The sequence below is a fragment of the Vicugna pacos genome, chromosome 13 (assembly GCF_048564905.1).
Source record: "Vicugna pacos chromosome 13, VicPac4, whole genome shotgun sequence".
NCBI lineage: Eukaryota > Metazoa > Chordata > Mammalia > Artiodactyla > Camelidae > Vicugna > Vicugna pacos.
In genome coordinates this window covers 20,010,549-20,031,614 of record NC_132999.1, presented here as the reverse complement: position 1 = coordinate 20,031,614, position 21,066 = coordinate 20,010,549, and the positions used below count along the sequence as shown (strand labels likewise).

The 21,066-nt window shown below is 41.4% G+C and overlaps 1 protein-coding gene across 1 annotated transcript in view; it reads left to right on the top strand.

The window, feature by feature from the left end:
• Positions 1-21,066, top strand: part of ROR1 (receptor tyrosine kinase like orphan receptor 1) — a 385,155-nt gene that overhangs the window by 256,699 nt on the left and 107,390 nt on the right. Inside the window, exons 3-4 of the mRNA XM_072974301.1 lie at positions 9,381-9,668; positions 10,339-10,369. Coding sequence (XP_072830402.1) covers positions 9,381-9,668; positions 10,339-10,369 — 319 coding nt within the window. The remainder of the gene's footprint in view (positions 1-9,380; positions 9,669-10,338; positions 10,370-21,066) is intronic.

Sequence of the window (21,066 nt, the reverse complement as noted above, 5' to 3'; positions counted from 1 at the left end):
AGTCAGAATGGCCATCATTCAAAAATCCACAGATGACAAATGCTGGAGAGGCTGTGGTGCAAGGAGAACCCTCCTACACTGCTGGTGGGAATGCAGTTTGGTGCAGCCACTATGGAAAACAGTATGGAGATTCCTCAAAAGACTAGGAATAGACTTACTGTATGACCCAGGAATCCCGCTCCTGGGCTTATATCCAGAAGGAATGCTACTTCAGGATGACACCTGCACCCCAGTGTTCATAGCAGCACTATTTACAATAGCCAAGATATGGAAACAGCCTAAATGTCCATCAACGGATGACTGGATAAAGAAGAGGTGGTATATTTATACAATGGAATACTATTCAGCCATGAAAACTGACAACATAACGCCATTTGCAGCAACATGGATGCTCCTGGAGAATGTCATTCTAAGTGAAGTAAGCCAGAAAGAGAAAGTAAAATACCATATGAGATCGCTCATATGTGGAATCTAAAAAACAAAAACAAAAAAACAAAGCATAAATACAAAACAGAAATAGACTCATAGACATAGAATACAAACTTGTGGTTGCCAAGGGGGTGGAGGGTGGGAAGGGATAGATGGGATTTTAAAATTGTAGAATAGATAAACAAGATTATACTGTATAGCACAGGGAAATATACACAAGATCTTATGGTAGCTCACAGAGAAAAAAATGTGACAATGAATATATATATATATGTTCATGTATAACTGAAAAATTGTGCTGAACACTGGAATTTGACACAACATTGTAAAATGATTATAAATCAATAAAAAAAGTTAAAAAAATAAAATAAAAATAAAAACTAAAAATAGAGTTACTATATGATCCAACAATCCCACTCATGGGCATATATCCAGAAAAGAAGAAAACTCTAATTCAAAAGGATATATGCACTCCAGTGTTCATAGAAGCACTGTTTACAATAGCCATGTTATGGTGCAACCTAAATGTCTATCAGCAGATGACTAGATCAAGAAGATATTTTATATACACATATAATAAACTATAATGTTACTCAGCCTTAAAAAAGAGAATGAAATAATGCCATTCCATCAGCATGAATGGACTTAGAGATTATCACACTAAGTCAGACAGAAAAAGACAAAAATCATTTATCATTTATATGTGGAATCTGTAAAAATGATACAAATGACTTATTTACAAAACAGAAATATACTCACAGACATAGAAAACAAACTTACAGTTACCAAAGGGGAAACAGGTAAGGGGGAATAATTTAGGAGTTTGGGATTAACAGGTACACATTACTATATAAAAGACAGATAAGCATTTTGGATCTACTAAATAGCACAGGGAACTATATTCAGTATCTTGTAATAACCTGTAATAGAAAAAGTCTGAAAAAGAATATATAAAACTGAATCACTTTACTGTACACCTGAAATATTGTAAATCAACTATACTTCAATATTTTTAAATGTCAAAAAAAAAGAAGCTACCATTTGTCAAATTTTGGCATAGTACCAAAGAATAATATCCTAAATTATCTAAAAAGGCTATAAAATTTTTCCAACTGTATGAGGCCATCATTTTCTTCAACCAAAACAACATATCTAAACAGATTGCAGAAACAGGAGAATCCAGCTGTCTGCTCTTAAGCCAATAATAGATGTACAGCAATATAAAACAATGCCATTTGTGTGTGTATTGGGGCGGGGAGGGACAAAATATAGTTATTTTTCATGAAAATATTTGTTAACAAGTAATGAGATTATTTCATTTTCAAATAAATTAGTAAATAAATATTTTAAAATTTTCTTTTTGGGGTCCTCAATATTTTAAAGAGTGTATTGGGAATCCTGAAACAAAGGAGCTTGAGAACTTCTGTCCTAGAACATGGACTCTGGAGTCATAATAATTTTTTAAGACTTTATTAAAGAGAAGTTTTATATTCACAGCAAAATTGAGAGGAAGATAATAGAGTTTTTTTTATACCCCCTACCCTCTCACATGCATAGCCTCCCCCATTATCAACATTTCCCACCAGAGTGGTACCTATGTTAAAACTGATGAAATTATATTGACATCATAATCACCCAAAGTCCATAGTTTACATTATGGCTCACTCTTGGTATTGTATAGTCTATGGATTTAGACAAATGTATTATGACATGTATCCGTCATTATAGTATCATGTAGGGTATTTTCACTGCCCTAAAAATCCTTCGTGCTCTGCCTATTCATTCCTCCTCTCCCCACCTTCACCCTGCAATCTCTGGTAACAATTGGTATTTTTACTGTCTCCATAGTTTTGCCTTTTCCAGAACGTCATATAGTTGGAATCATCAGTATGTAGCCTTTTCAGATTGACTTCTTTCACTTTGTAATATGTATTTATGGTTTATGGTTCCTTTATGTCTTTTCATGGCTTAATAGCTTATTCCCTTTTAGCACTGATTAATATTGCATTCCAGTCTAGATGTAGTACAGCTTATCCATTTACCTACTGAAGGACAGCTTGGTTGCTTCCAGGTTTTGGCAATTGTGAATAAAGCTACAAACATCCATGTGCAGGGTATTGTGTAAGTTTTCAACTACTTTGGGTAAAAACTAAGAAGTGAGATTGTGGGGTCATATGGTAATAGTATGTTTATTTTGGTAAGAAACTACCAAACTGTCTTCCAAAGTAGCTGTAACATTTTGCATTACTACCAGCAATGAGTGAGAATTTCTGTTGCTCCATGTTGTCATCAGCACTTGGTAATGTCAGTGTTACGGATTTTGGCCATTCTAATGGGTATATAGTGGTATCTCATTGTTTAATTTGCATTTTCCTGATGACATACGGTGTGGAGCATCTTTGCAAATGTTTGTTTGCCATTTTTCTTCTTTGATGAAGTGTCTATTAAAGTCAGCTCATTTTTTACTGAGGTTGCTTTCTTATTATTAAGTTTTAAGAGTTCTTTGTGTATTTTGGGTAATAGTCCTTTATCAGATGTGTCTTTTACAAATGTTTTCTCCCAATCTGTCTCCTCAGTCTCTTGACACTGTCTTTTGCAGAGCATTTTTAATTTTAATAAAGGCCATTTTATCAATTACTTATTCCATAGTTTATGTCTTTTCTGTCATATCTAAAAAGTTTTCAGCATCCCCCAGGTCATCTAGGTTTTCTCCTGTGTTCTCTTCCAGGAGTTTTACAATTTTGCGTTTTATGTTTAGGTTCATGATCCATTTTGAGTTAATTTTTGTGAAGGGTGGAAGGTCTGGGTCTAGATTCATTTTTTGCATGTGGGGGTCCAGTTGTTTCAGCACCATTTGTTGAAAAGACTATCTTTGCTCCTTTATAGAGACTTTGCTACTTTGTCAAAGATGAAAGTTGCCTATGTTTAGGTAGGTCTATTTATGGGCTCTCTGTTCTCTTTCATGGATCTATTTGTCTATTCTTTCAGCAGTACCACACTGTCTTGATCACTGTAGCCTTATAACAAGTCTTGAAGTTGGGTGGTGTCAGTCCTCCAGCTTTGTTCTCCTTCAGTATGATGTTGGCCATTCTGGGTCTTTTCCTCTCGTATAAACTTTAGAATCAGTTTGTCAACCTCCACAAAATAACTTGCTTGGATTTTGCTTGGGATTGTGCTGAATCAGTATTTGTTTTGCAGCATCCCATTTAGCAGACAGAAAGGAGTTCCAAAGATTTGTACAAAGTGAAAGACTATTACAGGCAGAAAGATAAGGGAGTAACTAGCAAAGAGTGGATTGTTTGTGGCAGGTCACTTTCCTTCAGGGGACAGCAGGAGTCTATCAGGAAGATTACTTCTCTAGTGCTGACCAGGTAATTCCAGATTGACTAGGTTTGTGAGTTCACCCCTGGGAGAGGTTGAAACTGTAATTAAGTTAGGTATTAAGTCTCAGTTTGGTGATGAGGACTTAGCACAAGTGACTTCCCTTTGGGTCTGTTTTCTCTCTTTTAACAGTATAAATAGGCAGGTTTAAATGTACAGGCCAAATTGCTTTGTCTGACATTTAAATTCAGTCAGTACCTGCTGTCTGCCATCTACTGGGAAGAAAAAAAAAAAACACACAACCTAAAAGCAAGAATTTATTTGGCGGGCTTACTGAGGACTGAAGCCCGAGATACCTCTGAGGGCCTCTAAGGGACTGTTCTGAAGAGTGTGGAAGAAGCCAGGATGTATAGGACTTTTGCAAAAACAAACAAACAAAAAACAGGTAGTCTGAACATCAAAAGATTGCTGCTAATTAAAGAAAAACAGGCATCTCAAACTAATGGATTTAGCACTTTTCTGTATGCGGGAAGATGCAAGAGTTTGGGCTTAATGAAATTATACCTTTGATATGTACCTTAACTATGAAGGGCCAGTATTCTGGATTTTTCTCCATCTTGAATCCCCTCAGCGTGCAGAGTGAGGGGGAGGGGTGGCTGCAGTGGCTGATAGCTTGATGGCCACAATGTCTTTTGTTTACTGGTATAGCAGGAGACATTCTTTGTCCACACTACCATCCAGTGCTTCTGTGGCTGCCCATACAGAAACATACACTATTTCAGGAGGTGTAGACCCCACCAGCCCATGTAATAGGTCATGGAGCCAAAGGCCAGGGGGCTAAGTGACTGTCTGACCCATGCAGCTAGCTAGTAGCAGAACTGGTTTCAGGTCCAGTTTACAGATTTCCTCTGCACTGGGCTGCTTTGCTGGGATGCTCAGGTGTTCTCTGAAGGAAACTTCTAGTCCAGAACCTGCAGTGGTCACACCTATGCTGAGTGTAGAGCAGAGAGCGGGTTCCTTAGTGTGACCCATGAGGCTGTTCCAGAAGGATCCAGCTGGTTCTGGGAAGAGAATGGATTATGGCCAGAAGCTTGTTAACAACAAGACTGATAGCAATGATGCAGACAAGCATTTTTATTTTATTTTATTCCAGTCACAAAATGCTTTCGTGTTGTTTAGACCAAATGTTGTTCTGATGCTTCTAGTCTTTGCCAAACTGAGGACCAGACCATTTGCTTGTTTTACTTACTAAGTGAGCAGCTACAGATGGCAAATAAATTGAACGTTATTCTTCATAGGTAAAAAGTTAAAACCAAATTCCCCGTGTTTATAGCCAGGCTCCTTTGTCCAGTAAACACAAAGATTTGTTTACATTTCTTTTGTTCTCCCTGGAAACATACTGCTTGGGCCAGCTACTACACTGATTTAAAGATACCCTGTAACCCTTGTTTTTGTCTTTAGATAGATATTATGTAGAGCTTCATGGACAAATGAACCACTCTCGCCTGCAGTGTGTTATGTAATCTTGAATAGGTGGCCTTACCCCTCAGATCTCCTTCTGTCAGGACTGGACTTGGCCAGGAAACCAATCAGTTGGATAGATAATCATTCCCTACTTTTAGGCATAAATTATTTGTGACAAAAAGAAAAGAAAAAAAATAGTTAATACAATAAGAGAAATTTTCCCATGTTGCTTTCTCTGTGCCAGACCCTATGCGAAGCACTTTCCATGTATTAATTCATTTAATCCTCGCTTAGCCCTATGAGAAATATACAATTATTGTACTGATTTCACACAACAAAACTGAGACACAGAGGTTAAATAACTTGCCAAGGTCACACAGCTGATAAGCAGCAGAACCAGTATGTGAATTAAGGCATTCTAGCTCCAGCGTCTGTGAGGGTTTTCATCAGCCCATACTAATTTGTTTTCAATAAATTGGAGTCCACCTTCAGAGTACAGTTGAAATACTTCCCCCCAGTGACAGAACTCTGTCTCTTGGCTAATTCATGCTCCTAGAAGAAAAAATGTCAAGTGTCTATGATTATAGTAGTGTGCAAAGTAACTGAGGTTTGGAGGCAAGAAAAAAATAAAGTGCCAACTCACTGTTTTCTATTTTATGCTATGAGAGCTTGGCCAAACAGCTTGCTAGGATTTTAGCAGCAACTCCCTATGGGGAAAAACCAAAGAAATAAAGTAGCATTGACTTTCTTTTTTGAGTAAAACTCAACAGTCATGTTAACCCCTGAGGCATGCACCCAGAAGCTGTCATACAGGCCTCTGGGGAGTGTGGCTGCTGTTGGCTGGCTTTGATATTTAAAGAAGGTGGAAATCCGGGAATGGGGAGCCAGGCTGTGGAATGCCTGGGCGATGGCACTTCTCACTGCTGTGGAGACCCCTCCAACTCAAAGCTGGACCTATGCTGCTGGAAGGACAGGAAAATAGATGTAGCCTTAAGGAGAAGGGCCTGCCAGGGCGTAGCAGGTCACGTGGGGTACTTGGCCTCTGGAGGGAAACCAGAACAGCAGCCAGAATGCATGGCTAAAGCTTAGACCCGTTAACCAGACCATCCTGGTTGGAATTAGGAGAAGATCACAGCCCTGCAGGTATGTGGATATATGTAAACCCCAGCTCTTCTTTAAGGGAGAAATTTGAATTCTGTCCCTACTCCTTGGTGGGGCTCAAGCTACCAAAACAATCTGATGGAGTGGAAGGAGCAAGGCTTTGGATCCAAAGAGATCTAAACTGGACCTCAGCTCAGCTAGGTGACCTTGGGCAAGTCATTTCACCTCCTCTGCTCCTAGGTCTCCTCATCGTTGAACAGAGATAACAGTACCTCCCTTGCATGGTTATTGGGTAGGCAAACGCTAAAGTAAAGCCCCTGGCATGTGGCAGGACTTAGGGTCCATCTGTTCTTACTACTATACTAACCTGCTGGCCCAGCGGGACTTGTTTGGGTGCTTGGCTGAGCCTTTACTGCTGGAAGCTTTGTGCACAGAGTACCACTTACTGTGTGACCACGGGGCAAGTCAGCTCATCTCTGTGACATCAGGTCATCTGCAACTGAGGATCATGGTCATTTCTGTGCCTTTCCTACTTCTCAGGCTTGTTAGAGGATAACAGGAGAAGAGTAACCTGCAAAGCGCTACCCAGAAGTTGTTACTATTATTATAAAAATAATAGAAGTAACATTGATTAACATTTTTGAGTGCTTACTTTTTGTCCTACACTAGTTTAAATGCTTCTCATGCCTCGCCTGCTATAATTTTAAACTTCTCACAGGTTTACCAGGTAGAATCTTCTCTATTATTTCTGTTTTTCAGTGGGTTAAACTAAGGTATGAAAGAAGTTACATAACTTGCCCAAAGTCACACAGGATTGAAGGGGCAGACAGTGGATCAAACCCAGTCAATCAAATTCCAGCACCTGCTCAATGGAGCATTAATCACTATGCTTACATTTACATTGTTGTAGGATTGCTACGTCTATGTCTCTTTCCAACAGAGGGTGCATAGTTACCCATTCTCTAGGCATGCGATGGACTGTAAAGCCATTGTGACAGCTCCATAAAACCACCTGTTAATTAGTCTCTCTGGACACGTCTCACACATCTTAGGAACACGTGTGGTTATATCTATGAGCAAACACATTCACAGGTTGACTATGTATGTATACAGATTCTAGAAACATGTTCAAAGATGCAGATTGGGATATAAATGCAAGGAAACAAGACCTTAGCAAAATCACTGATGGGCTCATGATTCTGTTATGAAAGACAATTAGTCATTGGCTTAAGTGAGATGGAAAGTGTCATGATAACACAGAGAGTGATAGTCATGTTTAATCATGATAAATGCCATTCACACGTGTGACTCACTTCTCGAGGGCTGTCCAGACTTTGACAACATCTCTCCCCAGTTTTTTTGGTGGAAAATTAAAGCAAATAATGAATCACTTACTTTTGGCATTTGTGAAAGCATGTCACAGTCACCTGGGTGGTTAAATTAGCCAGTTAGGTATCTTGAAAAGATGTTGTTTGGCAATAGAGTTTTATTAAATTCAACAAATTTACTGTGCTGTGCCTGTGCTGTCCAATACACTTAGCCACGTATGACTATTTAGTTGAAAAACTTACTCCTTAATCACTCTTACCATATTTCATCTGCTCAATAGCCCAGCCTGTGACTAGTGGCTGCCAGTTGGACAATGCAGCTTATAGAACATTTCCATCATTGCAGAAAGTTCTACTGGACAATGCTGCCAGACAGTAGGATACACTGAGGATGCACTGATAACTGAAACGTTCTAGATGCCTGCCTTTATGGGGTTTGTTACCCTGTGGTAAAGACAGCTGCTTTACAAGCCATCCCAGGTTGTGGGGAGAGGAAGGGCAGAGGGCCATGGGAGGGTGTGATAGGGACACCCACCCAAGGATGAATGGTCAGGAAAAATGAAATCAAAGAAAACTTCGTATACATGAATAGCAGACCAATTTTAAAAGTATCTTGAACTTAATTTTTAAAAATTAAGTTATTTTCTTTGTAATTATATCCCACAACTGATATCAACACAATATTTAAAATATTATATTATTGAAGAATAAGCTTAAATACAATTTATTCAATATTAAAATGTTTAATAAATCCCAAAATAAGCCAAATGCCAAATGTATCTATAGTGAGATTCCATTTATGTGAAATTCTGGAACAGGCAAACTTAATCTATGATGATAGACATCAGAGCTCTTGTTGCCTGGCATGGGGGCAGGGGAGTGGGTGGGAGCAGGAACTGATTACTAAGGATCTTGGGGGGACTTTCTGGGATATTGATGATGTTCTATTGTTCTGTAACTTGAGAGGGGCGTTGGTTACCTGGGTATATGCATTGGTCAATACCTGTGGAGCTATGTAAGGTCGATGCCTTTCCTGGAACAAATTATATCTCAATTAAAATTGAATACATAGTATTATATATTGTAATGTGTTGTGGTTGATATGAGTAACACTATGGAAGTAATTTCATTGCCTCATCACTTTGTCTGCCAGCAACCCGGCCTTCATTACCCTTATTGTATCATCACTGGCAGGGAGATTGCCAGCCTCTTTTCTGATCTTGGGCCATGTGGATATAAATAGATGGCTTCTATTTTTCCAGTTTTCTGTACTCTCTCTCTTTCTTCTCTAAAGTGGACCAACTGGAAGGATCTTTGCCAGAATGTTAAGAATGGTGTGATTTTGGGGTGAGGAGATTTGAGGCAAATTTTACTTCGTTTTCTTCTTCACTGCATTGTTTGAGCTTGTAACAAGGAACATATATTTTTTTTATCCTCTGAAATACAAACGCTCATAATGTAGAAAATGCATTTATCCATGGGTACTAGTCATTTGAGAACTTCGGGTTTTATACCATGGTTAGTAACAAATTTCCTTCCAAGCAGCAGGCTCTGTGGGTGATTGTTTAGTAGTCACAAAGTCTCAGGAGATGGATAATTTCATGCCTCATCTGTCTCCACCATGCCGCCCTCGTTCAGTCTCTCTGGTCTGGGGTGCATGGAGTGAATTTAATGTGCTTGGAGGTGCTCTCCAGCTGTCTGCGCCTCTCACCTACCCCCTTCTCCGTGTGCTCACAGATTCTTACCTGACCCTCGATGAGCCGATGAACAACATCACCACGTCCCTAGGGCAGACGGCAGAACTACACTGCAAAGTCTCTGGGAATCCGCCTCCCACCATCCGCTGGTTCAAAAACGATGCGCCTGTGGTCCAGGAGCCCCGGAGAATCTCCTTTCGGGCAACCAACTATGGGTCTCGGCTACGGATTAGAAACCTTGACACCACAGACACAGGCTACTTTCAGTGCGTGGCGACAAATGGCAAGAAAGTGGTCTCTACCACTGGAGTCTTGTTTGTCAAGTTCGGTAAGCAGCATCGCAGTTGGGGATGGCCTTTGGCCCTCAGCTTCCTTGGGGGTGAGGAGGGAGGGAATGAGCATGCACTGACTGTGCCCTGCAACACTGAAGCTCGGACAGTTGTACCCATTTTAGAAATAAGCAAACCAAGGTCCAGCAGTGAAGTACCATGCTCAGGGTCACCCAGCCAGTCAGTAGCACAACAGGAGCAGAGTCAAGATCCGTCTGACCACAGCCCTAATTCTAAATCACCACACCAGTGAATTATTCTCAGCAAGGATGTTCCTTGTGCAGCGAAGTTGGATTTCCAGGGCACATGCCCCTTTACTGTCCATTTGCCATCAAAGACCCCTGCCTGCTCCTGCAGTGTCCACGTGCTCACTCAGCCTCCCATTGAAACTCTCTGCATCTCGTGATGATGCCTCCTCTATAACTCATTTTTTTGACCCTTGTCTTAGCATTTTTCAGCCTCTGAGCTGTGGGATATAGACACATTCTTACTGGTATGTTTTTTCATAGAGGTGGTTGGGTGAGCTGGAGCAAAATAATAAATTGCAGAAAAATAAATATCACCTCCAGGAGGCTGAGAACTTTAATTTGTAATGGTTTGATTTTACCCGTGCTCACCCTCCAATAACCCAAACCAACTGTTTCCTTTGTTTTTCTTTCATTTCTTCAGGCCCTCCTCCCACCGCAAGTCCAGGATCCTCGTAAGTACTTATATCTCCTTTCTTGCCATTTTTCATTGTTTCTCTGGAGGTCTTTGGGGCAAAGGCAGTGTCCTCTGCTTGGGCCAAAACACTGTGTTTCTAGATTTCATTCCATTTTTGCCCTGCCCTCATTCCATTTTGCTTTTTTTTTTTTTTTCATATGAAGATTCACAGGAGACCAGTATTGACAGTAATCTCAAGCATGGTAATGTAGATACTGAACAATCAAAGCAAAAAATCTACTTCTGTGAACTATTTTACACATGAGCTAACATTTAGTTACAATGGATGTGGTGAAATCATATAAGACAGAAACAGTGCCGGCTTAGGAACCTATTCTCTAGCCTTTGCCTGAAAGGGGATCTGTTCTATGTTTCTGTAAGCTTTTCTGATACTTTAGTTATTGAACATGTCAACTATTAGGTGATCACTTTGTTTTTATTCCCTCTAAACAACTCAGAAGCAGCTCTGACTCCTAGGAGAAGGCAGCCCTGTGTCTGAATTGAGAGTTACATGGAAGCTTGATTCATTTCAAGTCCTTGTTAATAGAGTCACAAGATCCAGTTTCTTTAACCAACACTATCTTTGCATTTATCCTCTCTTCTGGCTAAGGGGATCTTGTCTTTCGTTCTAGGAGCATCCACTTGGGGCATTTTTCTTTACGTTTATTTTTATTTGGGGGAGAAAGACCCATTTATTAAAACTCTTGCTCTGCAAGAAAATATATTCTGTCTTTTGTAGATTTCTGAAGTAAAAGTCTCTGGGCTCGGACACGAGAGCATCCAAATGTCTGACTAGACTAAACCAACGGCAAACACAACAGCCACTTAATTTACTCTAATCCCCTCTGTGCCTCTTAATTACAGTGTGGGATATTTTAATATATTTGTGTGTGCCTAGAGGCCCAGTGGCCCACAATCCCATTAATAAAACAGGTAATGGGTAAAAATAAACATTGGCTTTCAGCCACACGGTTCTGCTATTTCATCAGCCGGTTAAACACAACTGTTAAAGAGTCTTTAAAATCACCCAAGTGCTAATTGCCTTCTACTTGCCCAGGTAGAAAATGTTGATTGATCTTAAAACAGGTCAGAAGTGTGACCACTCCGGCTTGCATTTCTTGAGGTTAATTTTTTTTTTAATGATCTCACTATTAGTTGATATGTGGAATCCTTTTGAAGTCTTATTTAAACAAAGATGAAAACTTCTGTTACTGGCTATAAAAATGCTTCCCACTCTGGTACCTTATTTGTTCCTGTTAATCTGTGTTTCAAATGTGGCTGATAATCTGTGTCCTGAGTTGATTAATGTGGTTCACTAATCTGCTTTTGCTATTAAGCACAGACAGGACTGTTGACTTTCTGCCTGTTGTATTTGCATCAGAGTTCCTTTTTTTATTATCAAAATTATTTTTAAGCCCCTTTATGTCCTTACTTCTTGAAGTTTTCATTCTTTCTTTGCTGCTGCCTTTCTGATGAGCCCAGCCTATCTTTCATGGATTTAATTTCATGCAAAGATAGTATACCACTTTCGTGAGCTAGTATCTATGGAATGGGTATTGAAATTCCTTAAAGATGCTCAAGCACAGCTAAAAGTATCCTTTGATGTCAGGCACCTCTGTTTTATGTTAGCTGTCCGATTATCCATCACATTAGTCAGCAATAGCATGAAATGTATAGTAGCCATGTTCAGAGGGAGCTGCAGTAAAATATAATCAAAGTTGGAAATCCCACAGGGCTTTTTGCCACCTAATCTTCATCCTCATTTTGGCATTGCCGGTGGATTTTGATACCCTTTTATCTCAGTCCCTTAGAAACTGGTGATGTATCTTGCTTTTTGCTCCTTTTTCAGCTGCCACCACCCACCCTATCTCTAACAGTTTCTCTCTTCCTGAGACTAACTCCCAGATAGGATGATAGTTCCCTTCCCTATCCTCACAGCCCTCAACAAGCAGCCAAACCACTCTGCAAGGGGACAGGCAGAACGTAACAAAATGATCGCTGTGGGGAGTATCACAGCATTGAGGAGGGCTTGGAAAGCCTTTTGTCAGACTGCACAGTCTTTCTCCAAGGTGGGAGTGCCATGCGGTCGTAAGATTGCTCTGTTTGCTTGAAGGTGGCAGAATAAGAGTCACTGCCAGGAAATCGAATGCAAGCCCGAGACACACCCCAATATTTGCAACCGTGAAATGTTGTGTGTTTCATACAGTATCAGGTGTGTGAAACGTGGGGAGAGCGGAGTGCCATTTGAGACCACAGGGCTGCATATCCCTCGGATGGGACAGGCTTGTAGCACCCTTGGGACTCTGGCCCCGGAAGACACAGTGTGTGAGGCCCTTGCCGCCCCCTCTTGGATCTGTGTCAGGTCTTCACATGAAGCTTCCAGAATGGCATTTTCATTTGTAGTAGGAGCAAGTTTGAGATGTTGGTTTGGCTTCTGTTCGTAGCTTCAGGCTTTCTCTCTTCTGTCGTTGCTAGGTCCTGGCCCACCCCTAACAATGCGAGGGCCTGGGGCAAGAGTATGAGCCCACATACCGCATGTCTACGTATTTACATGTTGTAAATCAAGCTAGCAAACTGTTCAAAGAAATATGTGCTGTCCTCCCGCATTGACAAATATACCTTCATAATGACAAAATTTTAAAAATACATGCAAAATTATGGTTTCTGTATGACTAGAAGCCAGGAACTATCAAAACTGACTACTTTAATCATTATTCTTCATGTCTGAATGTTCTGTTCGTGGGCCAATGATATTATATATAATTTATAGATTGTTATACATTAGTTCCATTAAAATTTTTTTATTGCCTTCATTTCGGCAGAATGAATACCTGTGTTGTTTTATGCAGGATTTTCACATAGCATGTATTCTTTTGACATTCTTTGGCTTGTAGGTGCACAACCCGTTTTTCTGCCTTAACACTCACATGATATTCTCCCTGTGTGTGTGTCTCTCCAAGTTCCCTCTTTTCATAAGGACACCCATCATATTATATTTGGACCCACTCTAATGACCTCTTTACAAAGGTAATCAAGCTACCCTGTTTCCAAATAAGGTCCTGGGGATTAAGACTTCAACATATAGGTTTGGGAGGACACGATTCAATCCATAACACTTCACATGACAGCATTTTTCTCAGCCATGTGAAACGCTTGCAAATATTACTTTAATTTGTGAGAACTTTCAGAAGATTGGAATATAAAGAAAAACAGGAAAATAGATGCTTGGTGATCCTGGGAATGATAGTTTGTTGTACAGGAGTCTATCATTTTGAAACTGGGAAGAAGCATTTAAAACTGATGACTTTATCTTTTCTCTTACTGAAGTGCTTTCACCCCTGCATGCTTCCTGGGCTCCAAGTGTCCATCAGTTCCACCAGCAGCGACACAACACACAGATCTTCACAGTGTACAATCACGGCTGTCTCCTGTTTCAGGGGACACAGGGCAAGAGATGTAGAGAGGTGACCCCTGGGACCGGAACAGTGTTAATCACGGGAGTAGATGTTTAAGGCTTAGGTCGCTGCGCCAGCGCTGAGTGCCAGATTGCAGGAAGCTGGGAATCCCGTGTGTACGCTTTACTCTTACTAGATTTATTTCCTATGTACTTTTTGTATGTAGGCCCAGGGCAGGGGCCTTCTTATTTTTCTTTTTTGTTAGATAATAATTTTACTGAGATATAGTTCATGTGCCATAAAATTCATTATTTTAAAGTGTAAAACTTAGTGTTTCTAGTACATTCCCGGTGTTGTGTCACCTTCACTGCTATCTCATTTTAGAATATTTTCATCAGCTCCCTAAGAAACTCCTCTCAGCCCCTGATACCCTCTAGTCTACTTTCTGTCTTATGAATTTACCTGTTGTTGATAGTTCATATAAGTAGAATCATACAATGTTTGTCCTTTGTGTCTGACTTCTTTCACTTAGCATAATGGTTTCAGGGTTAACCTGTATTATATAGCATGTGCACTGTATCGTATATGTGTATCATAGTATCAGGACTTCATCCTTTTTTATGGCTGAATAATATTCCATTGCAGTCCACACTTTCTATTCCTTGAGTCTGTTTTAGTGGTTTATGTCTTTCTAGGAATTTGTCTATTTCATCTAGTTATCTAAATTTTTTGACATAGGGTTGTTAATAATTTCCCTCATCATTCTTAACATTTCTGTAATATCAGTTGTGATGTCCCTTCTCTCGCTGATTTTAGTAACTTGTATTTTCTTTTTTTGTTTCTTATTGGTGAAACTAGCTAGTCTGGTTAAATGTCAATTTTGTCGATCTTTTCAGAGAACCACCTTTTATTGAATACTGGGCATTTAAATAATGTAATGTGGCAACTCTGGAAATCAGATCGCCACCCCTCTGTTGTTGAGTGTTTTTGTTGTTGCTGTTTGTTTAGTGACTTTCCTGGAATACTTCTGAATAGTCTATATTCCCCGTCTGTGTAGCTACTGAAGTCTCTGCTCAGCTCAGTGATCAGCTAACGCTGGACAGAGATTTCTTTAAACCAATAAGTCTCCCACCTTTTACCAAGGGTCTCCACGTGTGCTTGAGGGCATCCCTTTAGCACTCCAGCAGTTGATAATTCTGCCTTTGCTTTCATTTTCTGCTCGAGCGGGGCTGCAAAGTTAGCCAGAGGTGAGAGATTAGGGCTTTCTCAGATCTCTCCTGGGCAGGCACACATCCCTCCTCACATGAGTGTGCTCTTCTAGATCCCCAGGAGTGTGTCAGAGGTTTTCAAAGCCCCTTATGAACATCTCATTCCTCCCTTTAAGCTTTTGAGCTTTTTGGCCAGGCTCTTGTTTTCCCCAAGTGGTATTGTTACCCCAGGCAACTATGAATTTTTTCCCAACAAATGTCCTGGGGCTAGGACTTTTCCCACCTAGAAGCTCTGAGTCCAGTCAAATAAAAACAAGTCTTGTGAATGGGGTTTTTCCGGAAGGCTGCCAGACAGGTCAAGTCATGCCGGTTCTCTGGAAATGGGGCTTTGTGGTGCCCTAGCCCCCTCTGCCTCGTCTAGTGACTGCTAAGCTGCTGGTTTTCAAGGTGACCGTGGAACTCAGGAGATGGAGATGAGCATAGGGCAGGTGAAAATTCCTCAGAACTCTGATCTCGCCAGATTTCAGCCTTTTTTCTTGAAGAAATGCTCCTCAGAATGTTGCCAGCCTTTGGCTAATTTCCAGAGTTTTGAAAATATTGTTTTTTACAATTTTTTTTTTTTTTGCCAGTATTGCTGCTTTTATGGAGGAACAGAATTTTGGAGGTCCTTCCTCTATCACTGCATACTCCCTGCCTCCACTGGAGCCCTCTTACTGATGTCTGAGGACAATACAGGGTGGGTCTTAGGAGGCCTGTGAGGGCCCCAGGGTATTGTTCCTTATCATAGCTTTTCTCTTTGTTAAATTTCTTCCCTCAAATAAGGTAACAGTTGGGGTTTTTTTTATATACATCACCTCTCTGCTCCAAACTTGCTCTCTGGGGAAGATTTTTTTTTTTTCAATTGCAGTATAGTCAGTTTACAATGTAGTGTCAATTTCTGGTGTGCAGCACAATGTTTCAGTTGTACATATACATACATATATTCCTTTTCATATTCTTTTCCATTACAAGTTACTACAAGATATCGAATATAGTTACTTGTGCTATACAGTAGGACTTTGCTGTTTGTTTTATATATAGTAGTATCTGCAGATCTTGAACTCCCAATTTGCCCCGTCCCACTCCCTTTCCCCTCTGGTAACCATGAGTTTAGGGAAGATGTTTTGATCACTATATTATTGAAAAGGCTCACAAAGATTTAATGGCTTTAATTGGACCTGGTTCATATCCGACTTCTTCAGTTTTAATCTTCTGGGGTCATTATATTGATTAATTGACCCCAGTGAGGGCTGGGGAGCACCGATATTATATCATTCATGTTTACCTGAGGCCTCCTGGTACATAGGTCTTGAGCTTTCCAGCAGGCAAACAGATCCACTCCAGCCAACGTTAAGCACCAGTTCAGTGCAACAAATAGTTGTCAATCACCTACAAAATGCCAGCAGGCTCTTGGCTAAGCTCTGCAGAGACTACGAAGACTGAGCTTTGCCCTCTAACTGCTTGCCCAGTAGGCTGGGGCCTCCCACTGCACCAGCAAGTGCTTCCGACCCTCCACCCAACCCCCCCAACCCCCCACCTCACCCCCCCCCCTTTCTCCCCTCTCAGCCAGGCTCCTATCCCATTTGAAATTCTGTAACAGCCTCAGTACAGGTTAACCCTCTTCCACCCTTGTCTCCTACAGACTGTTTCTCATCACAGAAACCAGAGTGAGCTTTTTAAAAATACCTCTGCCCTGGTAGGCCCCTCACCCCACCAGGACTTCCCGTTTGGAACAGATTCCCAGCTCATTGCCCAGATGTGTAGGTTCCCTGCCGACCTCTGTAGCCTCTCATCTCTGTCATTTGACTCCAGCCACGCTGGCCCTGGTTCTGGTCCTTGCACCCTCCGGGCTTGCTCTGCCGGCCTGGGGCTTTCTGTGCTCACCGCTCTCTCTGCCTGGGAGGCTTTGTTCCGTGATCTTAACATGACTCACTCCCTTCTGTCATTCAGTTCTCACCTACAATTTCACCTCCTCAGATATGACCCCCGAATCACTTTCTATCGTACAACCCTGCTTCATTTATCTCAGAGCATTTATCACTACCTAACATTTTCCTTTTTTATTTATTTGCTTATTTGTCTGCAAAGTAAGCTTTATGAGGTGGGGACTTGGTCTGCTTCATATACCACTCCACCCCAGTCCTAGAACATAGCCAGCATTCAGTAATTACTTACTGGGGGAAAAAAAAAAGAAGAAGATGGAGGAGGAGGGGGATGAGGAGGAGGGGAGGGAGGGGAAAAGAAAAACAACATCTAACTATCCTCTTCTGTGAGAAGGCAGTAACAGTGCCTATCTCATAGGATTGTCATTGGCAGTAATTAGACAATGAATATTGAATCCTTAACACCGAGTAGAACTCAGTAACTATTCTTCTAATGAGTGAGAGAATGTTGACTGACTGACTCCACTATCTCACCTATCTTCTGACACGTGAAAAATCCTAGCATGGGGCCTGTTATATAATTAAAGTTCAGTGAATTTGAGTTGTATTTCTTTTCTTTCATCCTCTGAGGTCTCCTGCAGAATCAATCTGTAGGAAGGTCATGATAAAAAAAAATTATCTCATAGGGTCGTCATAAAGATTAAGTGAAATAATAAGATGATGTGTGTAAAGTAGCTAGCACTGTGCCTGGCACATATTAGCAGCTTCATGATATAGATGGATGTCTCCATCATCATTGCTGTTTTAGCAGAGAGGCTATGCCTTCTTTCCAGCCAGAGTCCTTCTGGACAACGTATCCTGCCATGAACCCCAACAAGAGACCTTGAACCTCTATTTCCTTTTGTCTCATTGGCCTTTGGCTCAAGTCCCTTTCTGCAGAAAGACAAAGTGACCAGCTTTTGATGAATTCTTTCTTTCTCTTATCTGCTTCCAAGTCTCAGCCACAGTGAAGAAGTGTAGCTGGGCACTGGCCCAGCCCAGGAAGTGATAATGTAATTTTCAATTCAAGATAAACTGAAGGATAACTTTCAACACAGCTACTCAAGCAGGTCACAGCCAGAGGTGCTTTGCAGAGGGGAGACCAGAAGTCACTCAACAGCTGGCCTAGAACACAGGGGGCCATTGCTCTAGTGAAGTAGCTAAACTCTATCTCTTCATCAAACCGCTTGAAACTCAGCACTCTGCAGAGAAGGGGCAGATGGAGGGAATGTGGAGAGATTAGATAAGAAGGATTTCCCAGTCCTAGGAGGATAGATCCAAAAGTCCAGAAGGTTGAGAAGCTAAGCTCTTACATCCCAGCCCACCCCCGTCACTCAACAATTCCCACTGTATGAATAGGGTGTGGAAAACTTCCAGTTAAAACGATACTTGTGAATATTGGCAAAGTATATTTGTGTGCAGGGCACATTTAAAGGGAGAAGAGGGGAGATAAGTCCTTCCTTTCTCGGAGCACGTGTTCTGAAATAAGCTCCTCAGTCTGTGTGTTAGTCATGAATATATCCCCACACCTAACACAGCACCTAGCACGTAATATGTGCTCAACAAACATGTTAAATTAAACATCTAAGAATCTCTGTCCTGAAATCTTTTCTCCACATGTGACAAGGTTTTATTCATTTGCTTATCACATTTTTATCAAGATCCTTCTATGTTCCAGGTGTCTGGATTCTTAGAAGCTTTTTTTAAGTCATACGAGTGGGTACCAGGCAGCAAAACCAATCTCAAAGTCGTCATTCTCCAGCATTTACACTTTCCCTTCCTGTGTTTATGAACTCTAGTATCAGCTTCTGCTCTAAGTCACAGAGCAAGTACTTTTCAAGAAATGGAGAACATCTCTACCCCAATTCTGGCTATAGGTGAACAGAGAGCCCCGGAGGAATCCAAGTGTGCTTTAGAGCACTGTTTCTCAAACTGTAATGTGCATGTAAGTCACGTAAGGTGTTGTTAAAATGCAGGTTCCAAAGGTGGAGGGCTGGGGTGGGGCCTGGGGCTCTGCCTTCCTAACAGGAGGTGCTGCTGCTGCTGCTGGTCCACATACTTTAAGAAGCAAAGGTCTAGAGAAAAGATATCTGTCTGGGTTCTAGGCCCTTTGGTGTCATTCACTAGCCAGTGCCCTAGACAGAATGCTTACTTTCTTTGAGCCTCTGTTTCTTTATTTGCAAACTGAAGAACTTGAGTTCAGTGTCATCCAAGAGTTCTAACTCTTAATTTTGTGGCTCATTGAAACTTAACTTGCTATTTCCTTTATTATAGTAAGACCTCTTCAAGTTCTAAATTTCATGCAATTTGCTCTTGGGTTCTCTTTCTCTGTTTTGAGGGGTTAATTGTCCTTTTTAATCTATCGTGTGCTTCTGTCCCACCCATTCCAAGCATGATGGTGTGTAGTTAGATCAATTAGAATGATTTTGCAGAGAGTTTCCACGTAGGAACCCCAACCATCACCATCACCATCACCAAGTTCTGCAGTGGCGCCCTCTGGGTGAGGGGGATATAATTGTTTTGCTGATCAGTAGCTGGCTCTGCTTGCAGCATTTTACTCCTATATGTCTTCACTAGGCTCCTGCCTTGAGGATTGAGTGCCACTGTTTGAAGGAGATTGCAGCAGGGGGCAGCGTGATGTAGTGTTGGAGACAGCCCTCTGGTGTCTTCATGTGGGTATTTTTAAAGCACTGATCAGATGACTTTGTTGCCTGACTGGCAGGCCCTGAAGTGTGGCTCACAGGAAAATAAGGACACTGGTTTGCATGTGTGACTTGTGAATACAGGTTCGTTACTGATTCTGTTTGTGCATTCACAAAGCTTTACAAGAGAAACAACCGAATCTTACAACAAACACAATAAATGAAATGTTATGAATAATCTTGACTATGCTAAGTGGGTGGTAATGCTACACAAAGATAAGCAACAGTTAGAAGCCACAGCAACGCCTAGACTGGCGGGACAAAGAAAAGAGATGGTTTTACCGGAGCCCAAGAGTAGGGTCATCTGGGGAGACTGGGATGATGGCAAGACTGCCCTGAGGGCATTGAGGCCATGAAAAGATGCTCCTACTGATCACCCAAGGCAGAAAGAAGTGGGGAAACAGCTTGGCTTCTCCCTTCCTCCCCACTTCCGAACATCAGCCAGTGCCTCCTCTTACGGGAACTACAAGAAGCCAGCTGACACAGGAAGCCTGAGAATTGCAGCCTGTGGAGGTCATCTCCTTTGTGGATGCTGAGCAGAGCAGGGGAAGGGCAAAAGGAGTGAATGTGAGGGCAGGCAGCACCAGCATGAATACCCCCAGAGATTGCTGTGCCACTAGAAAGCTGTGGGAGAAAGCAGGCTAGGAGGAAACTGTCAGTGAAAGATAGCATATAGTCAAAGCTGCTGTTCCTGCCTGGTCTTCAGGTGGTCATATGCAGTGGGAAGTTTGTGCTGGGGACTAGGACCCGGGACAGAGGTCAAGACTGAAGGGGTAGGCATGGTAATCATTTTGCCTAAGTCCATGGGCAAAGTTTTGCAGAGGAAGAAATTCCTGAGAGAGATTGTAAAAACGAACAAGACTAAGATCCCTTGTATTTGTTTGACTGTAATTTTCGGAGCATTTTTTCTTGTGTCTTTTGATCTTATTGCCATCCAGTAGCCTTGACCAGATAGCCTGATGTTTTACTTTCCTGCCTAGAAAAATAGAAAAATTGATAAGTGATCATGTCTGTGGTCTTTCTTATTAAAATAAGTTCTTTTTAATTGTGTAGAAAGGTGTTCAGACGCTAGACCTCAATAATTATGAACTCTTGGAGGCTAAAAACAAGGACAGAAAACTTCTAGAAATTTGCTTCTGGGACTCAACAGACAGAATTTGCTAACTGTGGCAAATACATACCAAGTGCTGCTCTGTGCCAGGCATCCTTCTAAAACCTTACATAAGGATGGACTCATCAAATCCTTTGAGGAAGGCACTATTCGTTCCCCATTGCACAGATTAAGTCACTCACTGTCTTGGTCGGTCCAGGCTGCTGTAACAGAGTATCACAGACTGGGTGGTTTATAAACAACAGAAATCTATTTCTTTCAGTTCTGAAGGCTGGCAGTCCGAGATCTGGTGCTAACGTGGTCAGGTTCCTGTGAGAG